Here is a 12,675-nt window from a genome sequence, read left to right on the forward strand (position 1 = left end):
CTTGAAGGGCAAAGGAGCTCAGGAATTTTGGGAGATTTCCCAGTATAGCTGCTTCTCAAAGCACAAGAGCAGTCTATCCCCCTAAGCAGGAAGAGGAGCAGGCATAAAAAGAAATCAGTTGGAAAAGCACTGAGCTACTAACAGAGCTCAAATGAAAAAAGGAGAATTAAAGCAGTGCAAAAGGGGGCAAACTCCCGAAGAGGAATATAGAAATACTGCTTCAGTGTGCAGAGATGCAATTAGGAAGGCAAAAGCTCAGCTGGACCTCTAACTAGCAAGCGGTAACAAGAATAACGTAAAAGTTTATGCAGGTATGTTTGTAGGAAGCAGTAGTACAAGAAAGATGTAGGCCTGCTGCTGATTAGGGCCAGCAAGGTCATCAGAAATGGCACAGGAAAGGCTGAGGCACTCAGCCTGTCTTCACAGGTACTGTCAGGCCCCAAAACTCTATGTCAAGAAGCAATGATGAAGCAAATGGCAAACCACTCATAGGAAAGGAGGGTCAAGTGAGGGACCATCTGTACAAACTGGACAGGTACAACTCCAGTGTGACCTGATAGGATGCAACTGAGGGTGCTGAGAGAGTTGGCTGATATCACAAAACTATTCTTAACATCTTTGAAGTGTCATGGAACTAAGGGGAAATCCCATATATCTGGAAGACAATAAATATTACAGCCATCTACAAAAAGGGCAGAAAGGTAGATCCAGAAACTACAAACCAGTCAGCCTTATGTTTCTGGGAGAAAGTATGAGATTCATGGAAGCATTTCCAGGCAGTTGAAGGGTGTGTGAATCGGTTTTGCTCCATGAGGATCACCTTCTGCTTATCTACAGGGAATTTCATCTCCCATTTTGTCCTGCTTTTTCAGGCTGTGAAAACATCCTTCTAAAATTCTCTGTTACCATCCTGCAGCCTTAATGTCTGTCCTGGTTTCATGGGATAAAATTTATAGAATCAAGTTTGTTAGATTTGGTTTCAGTTCGAGGCCAGCCATGGTGATCAAGGCCCTTAGCAGCTAAATGCAGGGCAGCTGACTCAGGCTGGCCCACAGGTGTATTCTATATTACTAACATCAAGTTCACTACAAAAGGGAAAGCTTGCTGGGGAGAGGTGGGGCTTTTTTTTCTTTCATTTTCTTTCCTTCCTCCCTTTTTCTTTTTCCCAACGATTACTATTCCTGAAGCAACTTGCTGCAACTCTGTAGCTAAGTACAATTTTGTGTTTTCTATATCATCATTGATATTGGTTTCTTTATTTTATTAAATATGTTTAACTTTAACCCACGAGTCTCCTTCCTTTTCCCAATTCCCTTCCTTGGTCAGGGAAGGGACAATGGGTGAGAGAGCAACTGTTATTGTTTAGCCCCAAGTGTGGGAGGACACTGTCCTACATAACTTTGTATTGTTGCCAAACTTGGTCACCCTGTTGTTCACTCCTTGTTTCAAGTCATTTATGTATGTATTGAACAGTGTGGAACACAGAACCAGAACTTCACTGGTGGACACCTTCAACTGTGAGAATTTACCACTTATTTCTAGTCTTGACCTATTTAAGAAAGTACTTATCCATACCAAAACCTTCTGGATAAGTAGGTTGTGTTTATGTCAGTGTCCACTAATTCAGTTCCATATTATAGGCTCCACTAATTTGCCTGATATGACTGTCTGGCTTGCTGCTTTGTAGTCTTTCAGATCTCCCTGGAAACAGACATTGTATTCAATATCTTTCAGTTCTCAGGTACTACACTTGTTTTAAGCTATGTATTTTTTAGTTCCTTCAGAACTCTTGAGCGAATACCATCTGATCTTCCAATTTGTTACTGTTTATTTTGTCAGTTTGTTTCACGACCTATTCCACAGTCACTTCGATTTCAGGCGGATCCTCTGATAAGACTCCCTCAGTGAGTTCTTAGCCTGGGAATTTCCCATGAAATAGCAAAAACCTTTCTGAAAGATTAATTTAGTTTCTCTTCAATGAACCCTTTTATATCCTGATCATTCAGTGGCTCTACAGACTCTCCAGGCAGCTTCTTGCTCCTGATGCATTTGAAGAAAGATTTGTTGTTTGCTTTGATGCCTTCAGCTATTTGTCCCTTAGAACCATATTGTGCTGTCTAGTGTTTTTTAGATTTAACCTGTCAGCATTTATGGTCCTTTATTTTCTTCATTTGAAGATGATGTCAGCTTTCAGAAAGAGCATTTTTGTTTCTAATGACTTCTATTGCCCTCTTGTTTAACTGTGCTAACTTATTGTTACGTCTTAAGCTTTTCTTGACATACTGCGTTGTCTCTGTGCTTCCAGTATGGGGGCATCAAGTAGTTTCCATACTGCTTATGAGGACTTAACTCTTAGCTTTAAACAAACTTTTTGATTTTTTTTTTTGTTACATAATTTCTCTTTTTATGTGGCTCATAACTGGCAGATTTTCTGCCCTCTGTAGGGATGTTGGATCTGAGCACAGCATGATCACTTAAATAGTGGTTTCTCAGCTGCAAGATGTCAAACCATCTTTTGTGCATTACCTGAGACTAAGTCAAGAATTGCATCTTTTCTTATGGGCCTCCTAAGCAGCTGTCTATGATAGTATCCAAAATTTAGTCTATGGGCCATGTCTTTCTTTTGCATTTTTTTTTGGACTGTACAAACTACAGGGGTAATTGAAGACTCCCAGAACTATTGCATTTTGTACCCTTCTTTCAAAATATGTCTCTCTTTTGATGGACAGCCAGTACTGCCAAACCATATGTCAACCCATACAAGTTCTTTTTGTTCAGTGAGATTGTTTATTTAGTTTGATTCTAAGCTTTTTCCCTATCTTTGCCCATACTACAAATGTTATCCTGAACTGCGTGTTCCTTACCTATTTGTTTTCAAACAGGTAATTTTTAGACCGTAATTTCATTATGAAAACCTTTTTACTTTATTCGAAAGATGAGCTAGTCATACCAAAAATTAGGAGAATAAGATCATAATGATACTTCTTAAAACTAACATTTTCATTACTAATTGCTTTTCTCTTTCATAAGGAACAATATGAATCTGTTGGGAGTTTCCTGAATCTGTGGTGTTTCTGCAGGGTAGCCAGAAAAGGAATGAATTGCCTAATTATTTTACTAGTTCTCTTCTTTGTAATAAAAGATGTAATAAAAGAGGAAAGATTCAACAGCATAGTTCGGGCTATTAAAGTTAACTGCTACTGCCGCAGAATCATCTGTGAAAGAAAATGTGCAAATCTTGAGGGTTTGCAGTCCTTGAGTTCAAATTTTTTAGCCCATGCTGTTTGAAAGCCTGTTTTTGTCCTTAATAGTGGTAGAAATAAGTGAATTATTTGACTAATCAATGTACTGTCTGCTAGAATACTGGATTTTTTTGTTTGCAAACATCTCTGTATTTGTGCTGAATTTTCTTACAGTTCCATTGTAATCCTCTATTTATTTGAAAGTCCATCCACATTCAGTTGGTGTAGCAAACTGAGTCTTGCAAGTATGCAGAAAATTAGGCTTCTATGTTGTTAGTTGTAAGAAAAGAAAAACCAAAATCCTATAGGTGTTAATTTGCATGCAGTAAGTTGCCCTAAAAAAAAAATAAAGCCCATCTTGCTGTGTTAGATAACTTTTGAATCCCTTACTAACATGCTAATGACTAGCTCTTTAATAGCTACTCATGGCAATATTCAGATCTAGTATCCTAATTAATTCAGAGATTCAAGGATAATTGCAAATTATGGAGTCTGTTCTTGGATATGCTGCACTGACAGTCTATGTGTGGATTGAGAAATCAGTCTCTCTTACAAGGCAAGGAAAATCAAAAGAGAAAATTGTTCACCAGAATAATTTCTCCCGTGGGAGCGGGAGAAGAGGAAGGGACTAATGTCTCTAATCTCTTAGACTATTCTGGACAAGTATAAAGCTAACACTGGCTCTCCGTCTGTATGCAATGCCTAGGATGGCATGTATCTTCAAAACTCTGGAAAGGAGAACTGGTTTAGAGACATATAAATAGGGGACTGGAGAACCCCATGAATAAAATGCTGGAGAAGACTTTAGATCTCTAAACATGTCGATAAACTGCACAAGTGTTGTGTGTTACTGGTATCCACCTATGCTGGTGTGTATACTGACATCTCTGTAGCTATTGCTAGCACCTTGGCATAATGCCAATCAAACCACGGATCAGATCAAAGAAAGGGAGACTAGAAGCTGAGTATGTTACCAGAATCAAAAAAGGTTTTCTTTGTGCTTCAATGTCTCAATGTTTTTAGAAATTTCGCTTTTTGAAACCACGTTGTTTCACTTTCTTAGCTGTTCACATGTCTTTAAACCATACAAATATTTTTTACATCATAACAAAGCATCTTCCATCTGCAACAGGACTGTGTTGCTCTTTTCAGAACAAAATTACCCTACAGATATGTGTTGGAAAATCAAAGTAAAAGGCAGCAGTCCGCAGTTCTGTCTGGTATATTAGATTTGCTGAAGATGCAAAGTCAGGCTTCAAAAACTGCTACTGTAAATGGAATTACCCTTTTCTTTTCCACTTAGACATGGTAAATCTTTGTGCCTGGACAACTGAGAAGTAAACAAGAATTACAGGCTTGGGCCAGTGTAACACTGAGAGTTGGGGTCAGTTACTAAACTCCAGATTTGTTTCTCTCACTCTCCTTGGAGAAGATCCATCATCTCTGAGGTTTTGTTTTGCTCCCACAGTGAGCTTTACAATTAATAACAATAAGCTCTAAAGCAAGTCAAAGTTAATGAGTTAGAAAGTCGATTTATCTTACATCCTCCTTAAATTGTGTCTGCAGAGGGTGGAGAAGCAAAAGTATGAGATTAGAAAGCTCTTAGTAGTTTTAATCCTGTCCTAACACTCCAAAGCTTTTACTTACACTTTATTGCTTTGGAGACTGAAGTAGTTTGCATGGGAGGAAGTGGAATAGCACAGCAATTGTGGTGGATGATAAACCATTGGGAGTGTTGGCAAGGCATGCAAAAACTAGTGAGAAGGAGAAGAAAGGCCTGAGCTAAAAGACTAAAGTTGAATACAAAACAGAGGGAAAAAAAAATGGGATAAAAAAGGACCAGGCAATTTGTAACAGAAAAATTGAGATAATTTGAATAACTTTGGTGATTGTGCTGGAGAAGAAATAAACAATTTCCCTAGGAGCAGAAGTCCAGGCAATTGGGCAATGTGCCTTCAGAGAGCAAGGCTTGCCTGTAACTCACAGAGGAACAGGGCAGGGTGCCTGGAGAGCTGAAACATGCAACTGAATGCAATTGCAACCTCATTTGTATCAGGGTCCTAAAAATAGAAAATAAAATAGGGTCTGATTTCTATAAAAGTTGTTGAAGGCATGAAAGGGACTTCTTTGAAGTAATCTTACATGAAAAAGAAGGGATGTTTTATTTTTAAACTCCACAATCAGCCAAACTACTTCTTTACCCCATAAATAATCCATATGCATAATAGTCCAGATGCCATGCTAATCTCTTGGAGCAAAGCATGGGATTGCTAAAACCCTCAGATCAGGTGAGGGAATAAGCTAGAGAAATACAGGTTCAGGCTGATAAAATACTAGCCCTTACATCAAATCAAGCATGTCTTTATGTAAGCATGATGATGATCAGAGAGTTTGATAGCCATTGATCTCTAATCCATAATAGAGGCTGGCATAAAACCTTAGGGAAAAAAAATCCAGAATTTATCAGTTCTAGGTTCATGGAAAAACTAGGTTAAAAGAGACCTCTGGAGTTCTACTCCAAACAGGTCTTCTACTTCAACATTAGATCAGATGTGCAGCTGACTTTAAGAATCTCCAAGAATGGAGATTCTACAATTTACCTGGGCAACCTGTTCCAGTGTTTAGCCACCCTTGCTGCATTGTTTGGTTTTGGGATTTGTTTGTTTGTTTGTTTGTTTTGGTTTTTTTTCCCCTTATATCCAATCAGGATTTATTTCACTGCAACTTGTGCCTTTTGCTCTTGTCTATTTGCTGTATACCTCTGACAAGAGCCTGGTGATGTCTTCACTATAAACCCCCATTAAGAAGTAAAAGTCAGTGATTAGATCCTCCCTAGACCTTCTTTTCTTCATGCTAAACAAATCAAATTCCTTCAGCTTCTTCAACATATGCTTCAATCTTCTAACCATCTTTGTGGCCCTCTAGTGGTCTTGCTTCAAAATCTTGTCATGTCTCTCTGTCCTGGTGGCCCAAAACCAGGCACTGTACTCAAGATGCAGCTTCAGGAGTACCAAATAAAAGGGAACAATCACTTCCTTGTTCTGCTAGCAGCTCTCTTGCTAGTGCAGTGGAATAAGTGGTTGGCCATCATCATCACAGGAATGCACTGCTGAGTCTCAACTTGTTGTCTACCAGACCACCAGGACCTTTCTGTGGAGATGCTGTACTGTTACATGGGATTTCATCTTCCGTGCAGGGCTTGTCATGAAGTTCAAGAAAGAAAAATGAAACTATTGTTGGCCTATTCCTCCAACTTGTCAAGGTTCCTCTGAATAGTAGTCCTGTCCTGCCATGTATGAATTACTTCCTTCAGGTTGATGTTACCTGGAAACTTGCAGTTGCATACAGGTGCAGCCATAGCTATTAACAAGTCTTTTTTTTTTATTTAATCTTATTTTTTTTTTAACCTTCTGCAACAGGAGATCCTGCAACAACATATCCAGCACTGAGTTTCTGAATTTGCCACCTCTCTGCTCATCTGATTATTACCTTGTTGTGAGCTTTTTCCCTCACCCCCATATTATTCAGTGAAAGGGAAGAATGAAACAATCCAGTGAAAAACGTTAAGAACAGCACAAGGGAGAAGACAGTCCAACAATGGAGAAAGTAGAGAAGCTGGAAGAATCGAATGGTACATTCTAAACCCCACTTTTGAAGCTTCTGAACAACATTCAGTGTCAGATGGATAGGGGCATTGCTAGTGATGTTTTTACCCTATTTGAAAGCATCAAGACATTCTGTTTTCTTTCTAGTTACAGGACGGGCTGTCAAGTCTGGTTTGTGTCTGATGCTGTCCCTCATTTCTGCCAAGTGAAACTTCCCTAGATTTTGCTGTTTTCCTCAGGAAGTATGTGCCCCAATTTTAGCTGCTCATGTGTGTCTGGTACGATAGGTTAAGAATAGTTTGTTGCCAACACCACTCCAAGTAATGGCATTTACTTGGATTTTATAGATGTGCGGTATATGGAATTATGCATGATGCCAGTGGATGTGCATAGCAATATACACATACTACTTGTGACATTAACTGAGGTGCAGTTTTTCTTGTTTAATAGGTTACAACAAGATAGAACCAATGTTGTACGTTTCTACAGCCTATGTACTTTAGGAAATTCTGTGGTTTCTAAGATACTCCTATGAAAGACTTCAATCCAGGAGACGATTTATTTGTTTGTGTGGCTGTAATCAGGCTTCCTATGTATTAATCTCACCAGGGATTCCCAGCCTTACCTCAGTGTTGTTATTTGTCTGTATTTGAAGATTCAAATGATCATCAGTGCACCAATTTGTTTTTGTACAGCATATTTACAGTCAAAAGCTAAAGGCTTTTCTTCTTTTAATGTTATGACCTTAAGATTCTTGGGAATTCAATAAATCTGCAAGGCTGTTCAGCCTAAATTGAGATATATTCTTTTTTTTGTATCAGCTGCTTTTTAGTATCCCTACTGATTTTGCTATGTCTTTTGCTCAGCATCAGTACACATCTGTGAAAGGACTGAAGGATTACTTTAAGATTGTAAAGGACAGAGTAAAGTGAGATCAGCTCTGAATATTCGCCAGATTTCTTTTGACCTGTTTTACCCCTCCCAACATTCAAATGGGTCAATACAGACCACCCAGCAAATACAAAGCATAAAAATAACCAAGTACCCTCTTACTTGCTGTGCCCTGAGCTCAGGAGTTCACAACCTGTGCGAAAGCTGTGAAGATTTTCATCAGGGTTGTTCACTTCCTGGACCACTGTGAAACATTTGACCTGACTCAAGTCTTATTTAATGCTTGAAGTTTTGGTGGCTGCAGAGGGTAGATAAAACATAAATCTCATACTGAAAAGGCAAATACGTCCAATTGCCATCTATCAAATAATGAATAGTTTTTACCAAAAAAAAAAACCTAAACCTCATGGTAGTGGACAAATACCACTTTTAAACATGTATTTCTTCAGACCCAGCAGATACATATTCCTTTTATCACTTCAAAACAATTTGATAAAGTTATCATGAAGTTCCTCCCTTTCCAAGCTTCTCTCTCGAGTGATTTCTCTGGATTACTGTCATCGTTATCTCTAATCTTTCTGTCAGGTTCCCACTCCCACACCTTAAGTGCTAAGGACTGCCAGACTCATCATTTCACTTTGCAGTGCCTTTGCATGTGCATTTGCTTTGGCATCATTGACCTTTATAGCACAGTCCATGAAGCTGCACTTGACGTGTCATTACTTAAATAAATTTTGATGTTGGTAGATTCTGCAGTTCTTCATTCTGCAATTGTCTTGACAATAGATTTGTATAATCAGTGGGTAGGAATTTGTTTTTAGTTTTGATGTTCCGATTACCTTGATTCAGATAAATAATAGAAGGTTGTGAAGATAACACAACATGGCATGAACTGGTAAAAATTACTGTAAACAGAATAAATAAGTCAAATGACAGAGTCAAGTTCAGTGGTTATTTTTATAAAATGTAAGCAAATACTATTTCTAGTTTCTGTCTTCCTGCACTGTGACAGCTGCTTGAAATCTAAACATATGGATGTATTCAAATTATCAGTCACTCTTACTGCTTCCTGAACAAAGAGTAGGAAGCTTATTAATTTGTTTTCTGCCAGGGATTCTTGATATGGAGGGATAGCAGACTCTTCTGACTCTTACTTGAATTCTTCTTTCCGTCTTTCATTCCAAAGACAACCCTGTGGACCTGCACCTTTGTCATCACATGAGGAATACCTAACACAGTTGTTTCTTAAATTTAATGTAGAGGATAATTCTGAGGTAATAATTGTTTGGCTCTGCCCCTTCACATATCCCACCCCTCACACCTTTAATCTCCTTCCTTCCATCCCTAACTTGTGATGGCACCTGACAGAAGACAATTAAGTGAGAAATGGCAGCAATTAAATCAAGCTAGTAATGAAGTTTCACCTATTCTAGCCATTTTCGTGCATTAGAAACCCAAGATTATATTTTTCTTGAGTGATACAGCACATCTTTGCTTCCTGCTTGAGGAGGAACATACACATAACTGTCTTTTTCCAGTCATCTCTGCGGGGCAGGACTTAAATAATGTGGGCAGTGAAACCACAAAACATTAATTTCTGTATCTTAAGAAGAGCAGAGTTCCCTCAGTAAGGGACCAATTACCGAGGGGGAGAGAGAGGCTGCTTAAACTGATCATTTTAGGTAACTTGCCAGAGTAGCAATTTGTATAGTAGGACTGAAAGAGATCAGTGGAGGATGAGTCATGAAGTGTGCTAGGAAGGGAAAGAAAGATGGAGTGCAGAAGAGAACAGAAAGGAGTTAAGTAGGAAAGAAAGATAAATGACAGAGTCAAGAGTAGAAAAGTATATTTTGGAGACTAGAATCATGAGCAAAAAATGTTCTGTAGACAAAGCAATCATAACATAAGGGTAGTTGGGAAAATGCGGAAGTGTCTGGAAAGTGACCGGAGGGATTAACTGAATGAATACTAAGCATATAAAATATATGAGAAGATACACAATCCAGATAGCAGAAGAAAAGAAAAAGGCAAAATAATATTTACTTTTAAAGTATTTCAGTAAAATAGGTTTGGAAGCATTTCTGTGTTTAGTTGACTTGGGATAGCATGGACAGAAGAGAGATGGAGAAAGGTTGTTTGCGCACCTACTAGAGTAAAAGGACACAATGAGCTACACTTGTCTATCTGGGAGAAGGCAAATGACAGCGTGGACGGTCAGGAACGTTAGCTCCTGAGTCCCTGATTCTTACTTTGTCTTAGTAATGTCATGAGGACAGCTGCATCTTCTCACTAGGCAGGTAAAAAAAGTGCCCTCTGATGGGCTATGGCAAGGAACATGTCTGACCTGCCTCACCTGGGGTGGTGGGAAGTGAAGCTGCCTGGATGCAAATGTATGCTAAGTGTCAAAATGTGCATTAATATAACTGTCATTATAGACTCAAGTAACTTTAAAAATGCAGTGGATCAGAACAGCTGTTAAAGCTTTTGCTTTTATTTTGAAAGTAAACTTAGTGCTCTGTTTGGTTTGGTTTGGTATTTTATACTATCAAAATTTTTCAGTGCTTACATGCTTTGCTATAAACATGCTAGCATAGCAAATACTATAGCACTTTGATTTTATGTTCTTCAAAACTTTAGTAATATTTCTGTTACAATCCTTTCTGCAGTAAGGGTATTATCTTGTGCAAATGAGGCTAGGATTTGAATAATAACTCTTGGAAAGTTGATCAATGGTCTTTTCAGCTTTTCAGACAATTGATTCTGCTAGGTGAGAGACAAATGCTCTATGTGAAGTAGGCAATAATTATTAGGTGATTTTTAATAGTCCTATCTACAAACAACCATGAAAATGACATTTCTGAGTACTACAAAAACGTGCAGAGAATATTATTGACTATGATTACTAATGCACTAACATTCAGAGAGCGATCATGTTTTGCTCTTTGCATCAGTCTGACTCTTGATGGTGTTCTTGTACTCTGGATAGTCTTGCTTGAAATAATGAATACAGAATTAAGTAGACTTTGTCAAATAGTCAGTGGCCATTTAAGTGTACACCAGTTATTTCGTGTTGTACATGACCTGCATGGACTTCCCCCTTACTCATAGTGCAGGACAGAAGTTACTCCATGTCAATAAGAAGAGAAGCAAAGAGGACTGATCCAGCTGAATCAGGTAGAACAACCACCAGCCATTTCCTTCTTCCATTTCAATTATGGTTTGCCTTGTTTCAAAGATTTGAAAAGTTTAATGCCTCCATTTACCCTTAGCTTCTTGGTCAGAGGTTTTAGGTAGCAGAGAGGATGAAGACTTTTGAATCCCTCTCTCCTACCATTTCTTCCTTTCTCTCAAATACTGAGTTCTTCAGTGGCACTTGGTGGATGTAAGTCATGACCCAAGTAATTTCCAGTGCTGTTTTTCTGCTAGGCAAGGCATTGCTGGGGAGTTATTCAAGGGACTCTCTCTTATACCTCTGCATTACGGCGAAGTCTTTTTTGAAAGAAAAGAGGGAGAAAGACATAACGGGTGCATTTGTGTGGACACAGGAATAATTTAACAAGTGGATTCTCAAAACATTTCTCCTTCAGCCTTCAACAAACCCAAAGAAAAGGGACAAGAGAGCTGTTTCTATTTACCTGTGAAAATGACTTAATGTAACTATGACCAAAATGAAAGAGCAGCAACATTTGGCAAATTTACAACAAACATAATTCCCTAAATATGTTTCAGTTTTGCTTTTGATAAAACTACTGCTACCATATGTGGAAAATGTAGCTGTTTACAGAGTAGTGGGGATTTTACTTGTATTGGTTTTGCTTCTTTTTTTTTCTTTTAAATAAAAATATGATCTCTTGTGTATAAAACCAAAAAATCTTTGGAAGTACATTTATAAGCTCTGTGACTAAATCTTATCTGGTGGGACTGGTTTAGCTTCCTTTAGAATAAAAGGAAATACATTCAATTAGTGGTAGGATTTTTAACACTGCTTTTGTCCAAAACTACTTGAGTTTCCCATCTGCACATCATTAAATGCATAAATTAAACTGTGTTCATAACATACACTGTAACAACACACCTTCAGTTTAGTTTATTTCACTAGTGTGTACTGTGATGGTTGTCTTTTTGAGTACAAAAGCTTTTGTTACCACATGATCATCTTCAGAACTCTTCATCTTTTTTTAAGTAACGCAAATTGTTCTCATTCGTGATCATACTAGATCAGCCTGTTAAGAGCACATTTATATGCTACTGAGAGGTCTACATGAACTGTGAATGATTTTGACGTAGGCCTGCATTGGTCAATGTATTGGGAAATTCCATTGCTGATAAGCCGTCTCATTCTACAACATGCATCATTAGAGTGAATGAAGGAACAAGTAGGTGTTACCACAAAAATTTGAACCGCAAATGTGTTTTTTAAAAAAAAGCTTTCCTATAAGGTATTGCACTAACAGTTCTTGCACAAATTATAATATGTACTGAAATTAAGAGAAGTCAAAACAAATGGTTTAATTTATTTTTTCAGGAACTGCAGTTTGAGAGACTGACTCGTGAACTTGAGGCTGAACGTCAGATTGTCGCTAGCCAGCTGGAGAGATGTAAGCTTGGATCAGAAACTGGAAGCATGAGCAGCATTAGGTAATGTATGAATTGTTAATTTCTTTTTAATGTAAGGAATTTCGTCACTGTTATGAATTACCATGGAGAACAAGATTGATTATCTTGTAAAAAAAATTATACACCAGGGAGCGTGAGATTTTAGTACAGTTTGAAAATTTGCATTTTGATCTGCTTTTTTAGAAAATTTCAAGAAGAGGCTTAATTTCATGCAATTTGGTATCTGGTTTGTCCAGTAACAAAATCATAGTCACGTTTGGAATTCATTGATTTGCTATAGTCTGAATGGATTAACAGAAAAACTCCTGTTTCTACTACCA

At 38.1% G+C, this 12,675-nt stretch overlaps 1 protein-coding gene across 1 annotated transcript in view; it reads left to right on the forward strand.

Moving 5' to 3' along the window:
* CTNND2 (catenin delta 2) overlaps positions 1–12,675 on the forward strand; it is a 570,838-nt gene that overhangs the window by 133,236 nt on the left and 424,927 nt on the right. Inside the window, exon 2 of the mRNA XM_068395844.1 lies at positions 12,264–12,376. Within this exon, the coding sequence (XP_068251945.1) occupies positions 12,264–12,376 (113 nt within the window). The remainder of the gene's footprint in view (positions 1–12,263; positions 12,377–12,675) is intronic.

This window comes from Nyctibius grandis, chromosome 3 (assembly GCF_013368605.1).
Source record: "Nyctibius grandis isolate bNycGra1 chromosome 3, bNycGra1.pri, whole genome shotgun sequence".
Taxonomy (NCBI): Eukaryota; Metazoa; Chordata; class Aves; order Nyctibiiformes; family Nyctibiidae; genus Nyctibius; species Nyctibius grandis.